This window comes from Eulemur rufifrons, chromosome 16 (assembly GCF_041146395.1).
Source record: "Eulemur rufifrons isolate Redbay chromosome 16, OSU_ERuf_1, whole genome shotgun sequence".
NCBI lineage: Eukaryota > Metazoa > Chordata > Mammalia > Primates > Lemuridae > Eulemur > Eulemur rufifrons.
In genome coordinates this window covers 27,483,632-27,500,411 of record NC_090998.1, presented here as the reverse complement: position 1 = coordinate 27,500,411, position 16,780 = coordinate 27,483,632, and the positions used below count along the sequence as shown (strand labels likewise).

The window sequence follows — 16,780 nt, the reverse complement described above, 5'->3', positions numbered from 1 at the left end:
CATTTAGGATAATCTCTTTTCATCTGTAATATTCTGAGATTTCATGATGATGTGCCTTCATGTGAGCCTTCTAAATTTTTACTTTCTAGGCTTTGAATCTGGAAACTTCAGTTTGGGACAATTTCTTATATTAGTTCCTTGATAAATTTCTCCCTGCCATTTTTTTCTGTTCTGTATTTCCTGATATAGAGTCTGTAATTTCCTTATGTTTTTTCTGGTGTTTTCCATGTCTGTTCTTTTTGTTTTATTTTTCTAGTTGATATCTTGATTTTCTAAACTTTCTATCACATTTTTTGTTTTAGTGTTACTTGATTTCAGTTTTCCTAGATTTTGATTTTATTTGCTTAATGACAACCAAAAGCGAAATATTAGCTATCTGGTTATAATAGCTGATAAATATTCCACTCTCGTGACTGGATGAGGAAAATGGCTATATTTAAAACATGACAGGTTCTGTCATTATAAGAAAATAGATGATTCAGTCAGCAAAGGGCAGAATTTAAAGTTTGAGCAATGCTGACATTTACATATGTGGCAGTGCCCTTTTGCTAACTTTTATAATGGGGGGGTATAACAGTGCTAATTGTTGAATATTTTAATGTTATTTTCATAGGCTGAGATATTTGGCAAAGTTCTTCAAAGTGATGAATATGAAGAAGTTGAAGACAAAACAGTAATGGCTATGGGAATTTTACATACCATTGATACTATCTTAACTGTTGTAGAAGACCATAAAGAGGTGAGATTTCTTTGTGTTTTATTATCATAATAGTAGGTAGCATTACCTGAAATTTATGTGATCAGTGGGCATGAATTTTAAAGTCTTGACTTTTAAATTGCTACTTAATTATGTTGCTAGGCTTTAAAATTGCCCTCAGATTTTAAAGAAACATTAAAACGATTGAGGGGAAATAGTAAGTACATTATACTGTTTGTAATATTGTAAATATTGTAAAGTATATAGGCTAGGTAGGTTTTAGGGGAAGGGGTTATAGGCTAGGGGAATACCAAATTGAGTAATACACCAGCCCTGCCTTCTGGGAACCCACAGTCTAGTGTTGTTGGAGAGTAACAGGCAGTCATTCAATCACAGTGACATGGATTAGGTAATGGAACAGAATTCTGATGTAAGAAATACTATAATAAAAGAAGGGAATATGAGCAAGAGTTGAAAAACATCTTTCATAAATTCCAGAATAGTATTGAGATAAGAATTTATACAAATATTTATCCAGTGCCTTCATATTCTTTACTTGATGTGATCTTAGTAATGCCACTGTGGGATGGATAGAGCAGATATAGTAGTCTTTCTTGCAGAAGTGGAAAACAAAGTTCAGGTAGGGTTCAAGGGATTTGCTCGTAGTCACAGGGCTAGTAAGTTGTACATTTGAGTTTGTAGTAAGATCATCCTAATAATATCAGTTTATCAATGTTTAAAACCTGCATCTCTCCTTCCCAAGTATCACTCCTTAACTCAGATTTTTGTTCATTACTTCTGTGAGCGCAAGTTGACTTGTTTGGCACTGATGGCAGCTCTTGTTTTATAAAGTGAACACTGAGGAAGCAGGTGCCAGTTCTTTAAATAGCATTGTTAAACCACGTAGCTGTTGGTTTATCCTGTGTTTGCCACATACTGATGGAAACTTCCTAGGTTCTTAAAAATAGTTCAATATTCTTCTCCTGTACTGGTCTTCCTTCACCTAAAGGCCTTAATATGACTTTTAATTTCCATATTCATTATTTTATTTCTGTGTCCTTCTGTGTTGAAACTGTATGGTCCTCTTGGTAACAGTGAGATGTTTCAAATTAAATTACAACAAGTATACTTAAGGGATAGTTCTTTCACCTTATATTTAGAACTTGTATTTTAAATTTGAAAAGAAATCACCTTGTCCAATTTCCCTAAATGTGTGGGTGGGTGGAGCTGTGAGGAATAGTAGAATGAGCGCAGGAATAGTTTGAAAACAGAACAGCGTTTTGTCTTTTTAATTTTTTACTCTTGATATTAAATTTATTTTGAATTTCAAATAATGTTAAAGGAGCATGTGAACTTACTGTGATTGACAAGGAAGGTGTGGATTAAAATTGAGAAACACTGTCAAACCCAGCTTCCTTACAGACGGAAAAAATTTAAACCTTCAGATAAACGGCTTTACCAAGGCCATAGATAATTAGAGGCAAAACCAACTGGAATTTTGGTCTCCTGACCACCTGTCCTTTAATTTTGAACTGTGACTTAGTAAAACCAAACTTTGAAAACATTATGTCCTTAAAAGGAAAAATCATGTGTATGTATACATGTACAAAAACTTGATGTATGAAAAGCAAATTGGAAATCTAAAATAGGTGCTTAAGCATATACATTTTTGTGTAGTGGTTTTAATTTTTCAAACTGGGAAATTTTGGATAATTTGAGCTTTAAGAGAGTAGTTTAAGCTAAATATTAGAATATGCTCCAAAGTTAAAATAGGATATTTACATGAAAAATGTAACCCACAATGGATTTTAATTTTTACTTGTTTAAAAATATTTAATACAAACATGTTGAAGAAAATTCAAAAGCTACTCACTGAAATTTCACCTTCTCACTCAGCTCCCCAGCCATCTAATTTCCCTCCCAGGCAGTAGCTATTTTTACCAGGTTTTTTGTATCCATCCAGATATTTTTCTATTGACATACAAGCAAAAAGTGAGTGTGTATATTTTTCTTTTACGAAAACAATAGCATACTGTCCACAATTTTTATCTGCCATTTTTTACTTAATATATCTTGGTTATCCTTTCATATCAGTCAATAAAGTTATATTTTTAATGGTCGCATAATATTCCCTGGTATGATGTGTCAAGTTTATTTAACCATTCCCTGGTTAATGGATATAATTTAGCTCTCCCTTGTTTAAACAGACATTTGATTGTTAAGTAGCCACAAACATTGTGGCAATGAGTGGCCTTTTACATGTCATTTTGCACATGTAGTAATACATCTGTAGGATAAATCCTTGAAATGAAATTGCAGTTGCAGGATACATGCCTGAGTAAGTTAGAAGGATGTTGCTAACTTGTTCTTCACAGCATATGCCAATTTATACTCCCCAAGTCAATGTACAACAGGATCTTCCCAGCCCCATACTTTTTGAACAATGCCAGTCTGATAGGTCAAAAGTAATAATGTTGCACTTTGAATTTGTACTCTTATCGTGAACATCTTTTTATAAACATAGGCAAAAGTTATGAAAAAGATACATTTACATACAGTGTATTTGAATTTCTTTTTTATAACCTTTGCCTATTCTGTTGATTTATTGATTTCATGTATACAAGAATTCTTTTTATTTCTTCTAGCATTTTTTATGGTTTAATTCTTCACATTGAAATCTTTGATCCATTAGGAATTTATTTTGGTATAAAACATGAGGTAAGGAACTAATTTAACTTGTAATTCTATTATGGATTTAACTCCTATTCCCATCGTTAGCCTATTTTCAGAATTTCCTGATTATTCTTGCATGTTTAATTTTTCACATGTACTTTAGAATTGTAAGTTCCCCTTTCAAAAATGTCCTGTTGATATTTTTGTTGGGATAATACTACACTTGTACATTAAGGGTATCATGATGAGTTTTAAACTAAATATTTAAAATTTATCTTTAGATTACACAGCAGTTAGAGAATATCTGTCTACGGATCATTGATGTTGTTTTACAAAAACACGTGATTGGTAAGTTCAAAGATTAAATAAAAAGGTGAATGGGAAAATTTGATTTAATTTGATTAACACAGTATAATTTTAGCCCTTCAAATTTAACAAGATGGACAATTTTGAGAAAGAGAAACTTGCATTCTCTTCAGTTTTTTGATATCTTTTCTAATGTTAGATATATATTTTTTCATTCACAGATAAACTTATATCCAGTTAAGAATTTTTGATCTTGGAATTTTTGAAGGGCAGAATTTAAAATTTTACATTTTGAGAAATGAAGAAATGGGATAAGGTTTAGGTGAAGTTACTTTAATCTGTGCTTGAGCCAGGTGTAGTGACTCAAGCCTATAATCCCAGCAAGTGGGAAGGCTGAGGCAGGAGGATCCCTTGAGGTCAGGAGTTTGAGACCAGCCTGGACAAACCTAGTGAGACCCTCATCTCTTAAAAAAAAAAAAAAAAAAAAATGTTGCCCAGGCTGGCCTCGAACTCCTGGTCTCAAGTGATCCTCCTGCTTGGCCTGCCAAGGTGCTAGAATTATAGAAGTGAGCCACTTCCCTTAGCCCCTTTCATCTTTTTAATAATGGCTACCCTAAAAGGTGTGAGATGGTATCTTATTTTGGTTTTAGTTTGCATTTCCCTGATGATTAGTGTTGTTGAACATTTTTTTCGTGTACCTGTTGGCCATTTGTATGTTGTCTTTTGAGAAATGTCTGTTCAGGCCCTTTTCCCATTTTTAAATTGGGTTATTTGTTTTCTTGCTATTGAGTGGTTTGAGTTCCTTATATATTTTGGATATTAACCATTTATCAGATACATGGTTTACAAATATTTTTTCCTGTTCTTTAGGTTGTCTTTTCATTCTGTTGATTATTTCCTTTGCTTCCCAAAGCTTTTTAGTTTGATATAATCCTATTTGTCTAATTTCATTTTTGTTGCCTGTGCCTTTGGGGTCATTTCCATAAAAAAATCATTCCTCAGACCAGTGTCCTGGAGCTTTTCCTCTATGTTTTCTCCTAGTAGTTTTATAATTTCAGGTTTAAAGTTCAAGTATTTAATCCATTTTGCGTAGATTTTTCTATATGGTATAAGATGAGTGTCTAATTCCCTCAGCACGTGGATGTTCAATTTTCCTAGCACCATTTATTGAAGAGACTGTCCTTTCTCCATTGTGTTTTTTTGACATCTTTGTCGAAAATCCATTGACCGTAAGTGGGTAGATTTACTATTGGGCTTTCTATTCTGTTCCATTAGTCTGTGTGTCTGTTTTTATACCAGTACCATGGTAGAACTTTCAGAAACCCTGTATTTAGATAATTTGTTATTTTCAAATGATTATCTTAAATTATTTCCCAGTATCTGTAATTTCCATCTCATTTTGGTTTCAGTAAGGGAAGTATCTGTACTACTGGTTTTTAAATATATTAAGTCTTAAGTTAGAAAAAAAATTTTAATCAAGTTTCCAGGGTATTAGTATTCTCTCTTTATAAGAGGAAAAAAGAAAAAAACCTTTCAAGTTAGACTTCTTTGCTCAGTGACATGATAGGAATTATTAATTACTTGAAATTTTTGTAATAAGGTTTGTGTTTTCTGATTATATGTATAAATATAATTTACTTTTGGCTGAGGGTAAGGACAATATATATGAGAATATAAGAACATTTCCTTTGGACTCTTCTACTCTATAGTAGGTATGATTGTTTTGAGTAACTTGAAGAATACTCTATAAATTTTACAAGTTTTGTACATTGACAGAATATTGCACAATATATAGTTGTTTGTAAAATATAAATTTGAGATAGGCAGATATTTTAGCCCAGTGTAATTAAGCTCTCCGAAGAATAGTGTTAATTATTTGTAAATTTGAAGTCTTCTGCATGAGAGAGGTAAGATAATCTCTTCCTTCTTGTATCCATTTCTAATAGTTTTATAAATATAAACTACATTCTATATATTATAAAGTAGAAAAAAAATCTATGTTTTTTCAGTAGTGTAAAAGTTTAGTAAAACACATTTTTATCTGGCCTTGAATAGAGGCCAGGTCTCGGTAAGAAATGGAAGGTGGCATATATGTAGCTCAAGATGCAATTGCTGAGAGAGGGAGGCTTATAAGTACATTAGATATAGGAGGACCGTATCTGAGTGTATAGTCTAAACCCTCCTATGTGTAGTCTTTGTGTTTAATTTTTGCTATTTCCCAGAATTCTCACTAGAGATTTTCTTCTTTCTAGAATTCTATGAAGAGATTCTTTCACTGGCATATAGCTTAACCTGCCACAGTATTTCCCCTCAGATGTGGCAACTTCTCGTCATATTATATGAAGTTTTTCAACAGGATTGCTTTGAATACTTTACAGGTATGGCTTTGACCATATAACATTTTTGCTTTTCTGTATCTAGATATTACTTCCATTGACACCTGAAATAAAAACATGTATGATTCCAGTACCGATCAGAGAATGTTCTTATTTCCCTGTCAAGTAAAGGGTGGAGCTATGGTAGTAATGTTTTTCAGCCCTAGGTATATAGGCAGAAGATTTCGTTGTATTTATTTTTTATTGTATCTCAAGTTACCTTATAGCCAGAGCATGTATCCATATGTTAATTCAATAAATATTTTCTGAATACAATTCCAAGCACTCCTCTGAGTTCACCAATACAGCTGAACAAAATACCCCTTGCCCTCTTGAAACTACATTCTAGTGTGGGGGAGGAGGGAGAACAGAAAAAACACTCAGCAAACAAGCAACAAGATATAAAGTATGTCAGATGGTGATGGGTACGATGAAGAAAAGGAAAAAATTCAGAACGATTACTACAATAAATGGTGAGCATTTAAGTCTTTCTGAACCTTATTTTCCTCCTCTATAAGTAGGCAGATTTATCACTTTCATTTCTAGCAGTTTGTGGTCACAAGGGAAGATAGTAATGTGTGGGTGCTAGAGAGATGTGGTTTCAGCAGGACTAAGTTATTTCTGCTCTTGTTACTCAAGACTCAGTGGGATTTTGAATTTTTTTTCCAGACATGATGCCTCTCCTGCATAATTATGTGACAATAGATACAGATACCTTACTATCAAATCCAAAGCATTTAGAAATTCTTTTCACAATGTGCAGAAAGGTAAGCATGTCCTAATCAATTGTTGCAGTGGTTCTTACTGATGTTTGAGTATTTTATTTCCAGACACCTTTTCAGTTTGTTTATTAAACACTTAATTCAGTTTTATCTTCATTATCTTCATCAACATATATCTGTCATTTTGTATTTTCAAAAGGAGCTTGGGAATGTTGTAATTTGAAAGTGTCATGTGTGTTGTGCTTAAGAATGTTCATCATTTTTATATCTGTGTACTTTATAATTTTCAGGGTAAATATTTTCGTATTTTTTTCCTTTCAAAAATATAAACTTGAAAAATATAAACTTGCTACTTGATTCAAGAAAAGTGCTAGAAAAATTAACCACAGTTTGTCAATCAGTGACAGAATTGCACTGATCTTTTTTCTGCTAATTGAGTGTATATTTGGAAAGGCACTAGAAGTAGGTAATTTGAACATAAGCAATATAAGACAAAAATTGTAATAGTTTGGAAAACATATTTAGCTCAATACAAGATAATTTATAATCCATATAATGGCTACTGTTATATTTACACACAAATGACCATCTACTGCGTTGTCTTTGCCACAAGGTTAGATTTGGCCCTTTATTGGTTATATCTTAGAATGTTTGATCCCCAAATAATCTTTTCCTTCTTTAGTTAAATATATGTATGTACATAAATATAAAACCATATTGCATAAAGCTGGCAGGCAGATTTTGGAAAGCTCAAATAGCCAGAAACTAAAAAGTTTGGCCTTGGAGTAGGGAATAAAATAACTAGTGTACGACCCATTTTTTTCAATAGAAGAGGAGTTTATGAGGATCTGGTAAGAGCTCTGAACTCATAATCAGTATATCTGGTTTAGATCCCAGTTCAGTTATAAAGAGCCTGGAAATTTTGGAAAGTCAATAGGCTGCTTCAAGTATAAACTTAAGGGGTTGACTTATGATTTTTCATGACTCATTTAGCTCTGTGATAACACATCTCATTAAATCATAATCACCTGTCAATCTTCAGTTTTTCTCTAAGTTACAGAGAGAGCCTATAGTGAGAGAAAGGGGAAAGAAAGCAACAAGTAGAAAACATAGCAGTCCTGTGTATTCCATTAGTAATTCACAGCTGCTCTGAATGATAACAGAGTAAATTGATATTCACAACAATGTCCTTATACTTATTAAGTAGTTAAAATATATTTCATATTCCAGGTTTTAATACTAGCTAATATTTATCGTATACCAGGTGTTTCCTAAGCACTTTATGTATATTAAATTATTTAATCTTTATGACATTACAAGGAAGGTATCCCATTTTAATCAGTGAAGAAACTGAGGCATAATTTCTTGAACTGTGCCTGAGGTTTATTTAGTAAATTGTTCTAAGTTACATAGCTGCTATGTATTGGAGCCAGATTTGAATCCAAGTAGTCTGGCTCCAGAGCCCATTTTTTAAATTATAAGATATATCTTTTCCTTTTAGCAAACAAAAACAAAACAAAAACCTCAAGTAAATGCAATTTTGGGAAAAGAGAGTGATTATTTTTCTTTCTGTATCATACAACCCCATGAGGTGGGTACAGTTATTCTCATAGATAGGGACAGTAAGAGACAGAGGTTAAGAGGCTTTTCTAAAAACACAGCTAATAAGTAGCAGAGCTGTGATTTGAACGAAGACATTCTGGTTCCAGAGCCCACTTTCATTTAGAAAGTAGATTGCGATGTACCGCTCTAGAGATAGAATTTTAAATTTATGTAAATAGGGTTGATTTTTGGCTTTGCCCATTATCTGATTATGATTTAACTCACTGTTTTCCAGTTTCCAATTTTTTTTTTTTTTTTTAAGAGACGGGGTCTTGCTGTGTCACCCCAGCTAGAATACAGTGGCATGATCATAGGTCACTATAGCCTTCAAACTCCTGGGCTCAAGTGATCCTCCCACCTCAGCCTCCTGAGTAGTTGGGACCACAGTCATGTGCCACCATGCCTGGCTGATTTTTATTATCTTTTGTAGATCCTGGGTCTCGCTATGTTGCCCAGGCTAGTCTTGAACTCCTGACCTCAAGCAATTCTCCTGTTGCGGCCTGCCAAAGTGCTCGGCCACCATGCCTGGCCACATTTCCAAACCTTTTATTGTATCTCTTTCCTTTTCTCTGTCTTTGTATATGTGTGCCTTTAAAATCTCTTTACTGTCATTTTGATGGCTTTGGGGAGAGAATGAGATTAAATGGCAAGGTTCAATCTTTATTTGGAATTTCTTTTTAATTCAGTTTTCTTACATTATAATTTTCTAGGCAATTATCTAATGCATCTAAAATTTCAAATATATAAAGAACATAGTGTTCTTCATAGTATTGTCTTCTTCATTTAAAAAAAAAATTTTTTAAGAGATGAGGTCTTGCTGTGTTGCCCAGGCTGGAGTGCAGTGGCCTGATCACGTAAGAGCTCACTGCAGCCTCAGACTCCTGGGCTCTAGTGATCCTTCCACCGCAGCCTCCTGAGTAGCTGGGACTGTAGGTGTGAGCCACTGCATCTGGCTTTATTCTCTTATTTGTAATCTCTCTTCTGTCTGTATTTATTATCTGTTTCATACCTAATATTTTAAAATTTTGGCAAAAGTTACCTACTTTAAGTCCCTTTTCAATAGATCTGCTTTTGGTTTCTCTCTGTTACCTCTTTTTGTCTATGTTTTAAATTTCTGTTTTCACATTTCTTTGGGTTGTCTTTTTTTCTTATATCTTGTGTTTGGACCCTTAATTTATTAATTTTCCCATCTTTTTAACATAAGCATGTTCTACTCTAGGAGCCTTTCTTTTGGGAATCTTATAAGGCAATCATGTTCCCAATCTTTTGTATGAACATGTACATTGTAGGATTGTTTATAATAGTGAAAATACAGAATTGTCAATAGAGGAATAGTCCGGTAACTTTGTTATATTAATCTACTGTCATATTGTATAGTCCTAAATGGTTATGTCCACAGAAAATATTTCTAATTGTGAAGTTCATGTGGAGAAATGGGAAAGTGTGTAATATCATATTATGGTTATTATGAAAAAATAGGTACATATGGACAAGAATTCAAAAGAAACAGAAAAAATAAAGAGTTTTGTTGTTTAAAAAGGCAGTTCTATTTGGATTTCATTTTGTTGTGTTTTGATGTCTTTAAAGGGAAGCTTCCTTTATCTGGACAATTAACTCATATAGCCTACTTTATTAATCTAAAGTCTTAGTGAATAGAATAGATAGAGAAGATAGATAGACTTCATTTTGATCTTCCTTCTTTGGGTTGGCAGGGTAAACTTGGCCAAGTAAGCAAAGCTATGATTCCTAAGATCGAATTTATATGGGATAGTTGCTTTATGTGGCCTCGATTAAACTCCATGCAGTGTCCCTCACTGCCGACTAAATTGTGATTACTGCAGGTACTGTGTGGAGATGGAGGAGAAGATGCAGAATGCCATGCAGCCAAACTTCTTGAAGTCATCATTCTTCAGTGCAAAGGAAGGGGAATTGATCAGGTACTGTATGTCTGGAAAGCTTCTTACATGCCTGTAAGGTGTTCACATTTGAAATTTACATACCTGATTGGCATTTTGTTTATGTTATGATGAAAAACTAGAAAGACAGCCTATAGTTAGTTTGTGCTTGCTGGTGCAAATCCTATTTAAATGATAAAAACAGCCATGTAATTTGGAAATTATACCACTTGCGTCTAGCTGAGAAAGGGATGCACAGAAAAATATGTGATCATATAAAAAGCTATTAGTGAAGGAAATGTGTAAATTCTACTCAAATTGGAGTCCCAGAGATTTATATGTTCCGTTTGTTTTTGTGCATGTTATTTAAATACCCCCAGGTACCTTTTCGCACCAGAAATTAAGATACTGTGAAAAAAAGAAAAATTTCTCTTAACCTATTTAAAAAGTATAATTTTATACTTTATACTTTTTATAAGGTATAAATTTATAAATTTTCAACATGCTTAATTCAATTTTTGATACTACTGTGGTATGATATATCTTTCTTTTTACTTTCGACCTGTTTGTATCTTTGAGTCTAAAGTGTATTTTATATAGTTGGATCTTGGTTTTTATCCAATCTGACATTCTGTAAGTTTTCATTGTTTAATCCATTCATATTTATTATTACTACTATTACAAATTGACTTAGTCTGCTATTTTATTTTTATATGTCTCATGTTTTTGTTTCCATATTCCTTTACTGCTTTTGAATTAAGTAAATATTTTCTGATGTCACATTTTAATTCCTTCAATTTTTTTTCACTATTTCTTTTTATTTTCTTAGTGGCTGCTCTATATTTTTTCACCATTTATTTTTGTTATTTTTTTGGTGGCTTAACATATATTTTACCTCACTAGAATCTACTTCAGATTTATAGTAACTTAATTTCAGTGAGATACAGAAACATTACTCCTATATAACTATATTCCCTCTTCCCCCTTTTTGCATCATTATTATACATGTTACATTTATATATGTTACAAACCCAACAGTATATTGTTTATAATTATTACTTTTTGTAATTTTATGTCTGTTAAAGAAGCTGAGAAAAGAAATGTGACAAATATGTATTTATGGAGTTTTTTATATTAACCTCCTCACTTACCATTTCTGGTTCTCCTTACTTGTTCCTGTGGCTTTGAGTTACCATCTGGTATCATTTTGTAACTCTGATACAACTTTGTTCCTACCTCTTTGGTATTGTTGATGTTGAGTATATTACATTTCTCTATTTTATAGGCCTAACAATACAATTATAACATTGTTTTATGCAATTGCTATTTAAAACAGTTAAGAGAAATAAGTCAAAGAAATATTGTTTGTACTTTCTTTTATGATTATACAAAGTCATAATTGCTCTTTTGTGTGTGTGTGAGTGACTTTGAATTACCATCTGGGTCACTTGCATTCAGCTTGAAGAACTTCATTTAGTATTTCTTTTAAGGCAGATCTTCTAGTAATGGATTATCTCAGTTTTTGTTTTTCTGAAAATATCTTTATTTTCCCTTCATTTTTGGAAGAGAGTTTTGGTGGATCTTTGGTTGACGATTTTTTTTTTTTTTTTTAGTACTTTGTACATCCCACCCCACTATCTTGTGGCTTCCATTGTTTCTGATGAGAAATGATCAACAGCTGTTAATCTCATTGGAGTTCCTTTGTTATGATGATGGATGTTTTTCTCTTGGTGCTGTTGTCCAGATTTTCTTTTTTTCAGCATTTATACTATAATGTCTCTGTGCGTGGATCTTTTTGCATTTATACTGCTTAGAATTAATTCATGAGCCTCTTAGATGTGTAGGGATTTTTTTTGTCAAATTTGGGAAGTTTTCAACTGTTATGTCTTTGAATATTTTTTCTGCTTTCCTCTCTCTTGTACTCTCATTACATATATGTTGGTGTGTTTAATTGTATTCCACATTTCTTTGAGACTTTGGTCATTCTTCATTCTCTTTTTTATCTCTGGTCTTTGGGTTGCATAATCTTTATCTATCTATCTTCAAGTCTACCAATTCTTCTGACAGTTCAAATGTGTTGAGCTCCTCCAGTGTATTTTTCATTTTGCTTATAGTATTTAGTAAGTCCAGAATTTCCATTTGCTTTTTTTTGTGTCTGTCTTTATTGATATTTTATATTTGAGATATTGTCATCATAGCTTCTTTTACTTTACAATGGTTTCTTTTATTTTTTAAACATTTATAATGGCCGATGTGAAGTTTTCAAAGTCTATCTTTGAGTTTTGTTCTGACTCCAGGTGGGGTCTTGGCTGTCTCCTTCCTTGCTTTCTCCAGTGAACTGCTGGCCTATATTTTTGCTCTCAATATAGTAACTACCAGCTTCCTCTTATTTGCTTTCCACCAAAATCTTAATTATTTTTGAGAGTGACCTTCCCCCCTAGCTTCCTTGAGGTATAATTGACAGATAAAAATTTATAAATTTTATTTTATACAAATCATTTCAGCCCATCTTCTTTAATTGAAAATAACAGGTGATACTTCTAATAAAATTGCTTTATCAATATTGCACTTTAGAATTGGAGTTAGATGATTTTAATGTGTGGGGTCCACCATTTTTTCTTCAATCTTTTTCTTTCGCTTATACTAAGAGCAATTTTCTTTCTCAAGGAACAATTTGATTACATCATATTTATTCTCAGTTCTATTTATTTATTTCCAATTTTATTTGCCAAAGAAAATGACATGCAGTCATTTTACCTTAAACGTGGAGGTGACTGAGTCCACATGTGGATTATTGCCACCATTTGTGTGTAGTCTCTCAGATCAATCTTCAACTAACTCTAATCTGCACTTAAAAAGGAAGATTATCTGGCACTGCTGTAGGACTTCTTTTCATCTATTTAATCTCTGTAGGTTTTTATGAGGATATAAATCTTTTAAATAACTCAAATTATTTCAATAAGCAAAAGTTTCATTGTCATTAAGCCTGTCTTATTTATTGAAAGCATTCTTTGCCAACATTCAGCTTTCTGTCAGAGTTACTTGGTTGCTGTCTATATGGTTGACTCTTTTTCTTTTTGTCCTCTAGTGTATTCCACTCTTCATTCAGCTTGTTTTGGAGAGATTAACTCGAGGGGTCAAAACTAGTGAGCTCCGTACTATGTGTCTTCAGGTTGCAATTGCTGCCTTGTACTACAATCCTGATTTGCTGCTACATACTTTAGAACGAATTCAGTTGCCTCACAACCCTGGACCTATCACTGTACAGTTTATAAATCAGTGGATGAATGATACAGATTGTTTTCTCGGGTATGTGTCTTTTGGATTTTACACTGCTTTTCTGTTTCTGGGAAGTTTACTTTTTAATATATGCATATAATAGCATGTATAAAGATAATTTCCATATCTTAGGAATTATTTTTAGTGCATTGATAGAATTAATTTTTAGGAAATTAAGAGTGTATTTCCACAGTATAATGTAGTGGAAATAATGCAGGCTCTGAAAATTAGATATAGTCCTGCCCCACTTATTTTTGACTTAATGTATGTCATATCTCTAGGCAACGAGAATTCAGTGTCCATCTGGGTTCTGTGACTCTTAAGTGTCTGTGGGCAAAAAGATTCTAAATGGAGTCAGGTTTCTAAGGAAGATACCAGTCTGGCAAAGTAATAATGTAATATCCCAGGATGTTTAACTCTTTGTAGATCTTAAGGGTGCCTGTTCTCAAATGTAGGATCAGAAGGCTTGTTTGTTGTAGCCTGGGTCCTGCTCCCGTAGTACTTGGCTTTTTGTCAAGCACCCTCCTAGTTTTCAAACATAGGAAGAGTGAGGTCCCAACTAGTGGTTAGTGCCCACCTCAAGTCTAGTAATACATATTAGTGATTGTGTTATGCTACAGTTTGAGCTAGATCGCTGTCTAACTTGTTTTGATTTAATATGTCATCCTAAATAAGACTAATGTTCTGATCCAGATGTTTGTATAGTTTGGCCTATTTAAATCTGGCAAATTTAAATTTAACTCTTAAACTTCTGCACGAAACTTTGATTTTTATGGTTTAAAAATTTTAAAGCCAGTTGTGGCATGTACCTGTAATCCCCAGCTACTCAGGAGTCTGAGGTAGAAGGATCACTTGAGCCCAGGAGTTCGAGGCTGCAATGAGCTGTGATCACACCATTGCACTCCATCCAGATGCCAGAGTGAGATCCCATCTCTAAAAAAAATTAATTACTTAGTTAATTTTAAAAGGGGCTCATATTAAGACTTCAGAGTTATATTTTATACAAATCATTTCAGCCCATCTTTTTTAACTGAAAATAACTATCAGAAAATACTTCTAATGAGTTCATCAGTACTACACTTTAGAATTGGAGTCTACCCAGTAGAAACAGTGTTCTTTTTAAGTTTTGTCAGATACCATTTAGAAAAATTTGCTGAGAGGAATAGACTCCCAGCAGAAAGGGTTAGGACACTGCTACGTGGGTGAGAGAAGATGGAGGCCTGGACTAGGATGGTGGGCTAGGGATGGAGGAACATATTTACAAGCTGCTGTGTGTGTTATAATTTGTCTACTTGCAGGCCACTGGACTCTGTCCTTATTGAGATTTTTTTTATTAAATCCTTAAAGGGAACAATGTACGTTAAAAAGAACTTATGCTTAAAGTTTTCTCTGACAAAGATTTAGGAAGTAGAGATTTGGTCATTCAAAGTTGAGCAGTTGGTACGCTTATGTCTTTATTAGCATCTATAAGCAATTGTCCAAAGATAGAAAGGCTATCTCTCCTAGCTATTTCATAGACAGGGAGTTCCTGTGTTGTGCTTCCTTGGAATGTTTAGAGCCCCACTTGATAATCATCTTTTCTGCTATGATCCAATTGACATCTGGTGCATACTACGGTTAGGGGCTATATGGATGAGAAAGCCCTCAGTCAAGTATAGCTCCTATTATAGCATCCTACTTGGGCATCAGTAACTTGAATGAATCAGGGAATGCAAATAATGAAGAATTACAGAAGCTTGTACTATATTCATTATTGGGTTTGTTCCATTATATTGCTCCCACTTTAAACAAATTGAGTCATGGCTAGTGAATTTTTTGTTCATGCCTGCAATCTGGAGAGTGTTTTTACCAATATAGTAGTAGTTTAATTCTTAATATTTTTAGTTTTAAACAATGTAGAAGAACATTTAGTAGAAAAATGTGTTTAATGTATATTGAACTTTTTTTCCCCCTCAGAATTAAATTTTTCTTATCCTTAAATTTTCCTTATCTGTGTTATAGCAGAGGACTTTTAATAGACTACTTACATTAAGTTCAACTTACTAGATGCTGCGTTTTTTGAAATAGCTTTTGGCATCCAGGGTTAGTGTAAAGTATATGTGCCAAGAAACTTGTAGATCAGTCTAATGATGGAAAAGTCTAAGAAACTCTTTATTTTTTTCCCATTGTATGGGAACTTTATGCTGTCAAATACAAATGAGTTTTATTAAAACAGGAACATAAAATATGTATTCCTGTTTTAATAAAACTCATTACGCCAAGGCTCATATATAGCATTTATATTAATCATAAATTAGTGTTGCATTAAGAGTCACCATGTTAACTGCAGAAGATATATAACTGGTTTACAAAATTTGATTTATGTAGGCTGTCATATAGTACAAGATGAATGAACCTTGGAGCACACCTCGGACATTTGTTTTTGTAGTTTCTCCAGAATTTGTCCTTTGTTGCATTTCTCATGTTCACCATTTTTTTTCCCCCAAATTTGCAGGCATCATGACCGGAAGATGTGTATAATAGGACTGAGTATTCTTTTGGAATTGCAGAATCGACCTCCTGCAGTAGATGCTGTGGTGGGACAGATTGTTCCCTCAATTCTTTTCCTTTTCCTTGGCCTGAAGCAGATCTGTGCCACTAAGCAACTGCTAAACCGGGAAGATCACTCAAAAGCAGAAAAAGCTGATATGGAAGAAAATGGTAAAGTCTTCTCATTGCAATGAATGCTAGAATTGATTTTGATTTGAGCATGCATTTTCTTTGAATATCTGTCTATATGGAGTCATAAAACAGATTTACATTCTGCACATAGAACAAATAGTTTGGGCCTGGTTGACTTGATATTAATTATATAATGTGGCATAAACTTAGGTTTGTGCACCCTTTGACATTTAAAACTGTCAATGAGTTTTTATGGAGACTAGTAGATGTTACACATTAGGAAATATATTTGTAACAGAATCAAGTGGTCTTGACTACAAGTTAGAACCTAGTATTTCATTTTCTTCTTCTTTGTGCCTCAATGAAGGCAGCAGCCATGAGTTAAACGAACCATTAGATTAAGAGCAGAAGTGTTAGTACAACAGATTAGTTAGTAGAGAGTGATTTTTTTTTTTTAAGGTTCTTAAGTGACTCATGACCAAAAGTATTTGAGAGATATATTTGTGATTTAAATATAAGTTATGGGTAAAGTACTTAAATGAAGGTGATTTGCTTAATTGAATCAGAATA

At 33.2% G+C, this 16,780-nt stretch overlaps 1 protein-coding gene across 2 annotated transcripts in view; it reads left to right on the top strand.

The window, feature by feature from the left end:
• The window catches only part of IPO8 (importin 8), a 71,293-nt gene that overhangs the window by 44,915 nt on the left and 9,598 nt on the right, over positions 1 to 16,780 (top strand). For both annotated transcript variants that reach the window (XM_069491799.1, XM_069491800.1), the window contains 7 exons: positions 614 to 739; positions 3,652 to 3,718; positions 5,929 to 6,054; positions 6,721 to 6,818; positions 10,217 to 10,312; positions 13,359 to 13,579; positions 16,044 to 16,249. In XM_069491799.1, the coding sequence (XP_069347900.1) occupies positions 614 to 739; positions 3,652 to 3,718; positions 5,929 to 6,054; positions 6,721 to 6,818; positions 10,217 to 10,312; positions 13,359 to 13,579; positions 16,044 to 16,249 (940 nt within the window). The remainder of the gene's footprint in view (positions 1 to 613; positions 740 to 3,651; positions 3,719 to 5,928; positions 6,055 to 6,720; positions 6,819 to 10,216; positions 10,313 to 13,358; positions 13,580 to 16,043; positions 16,250 to 16,780) is intronic.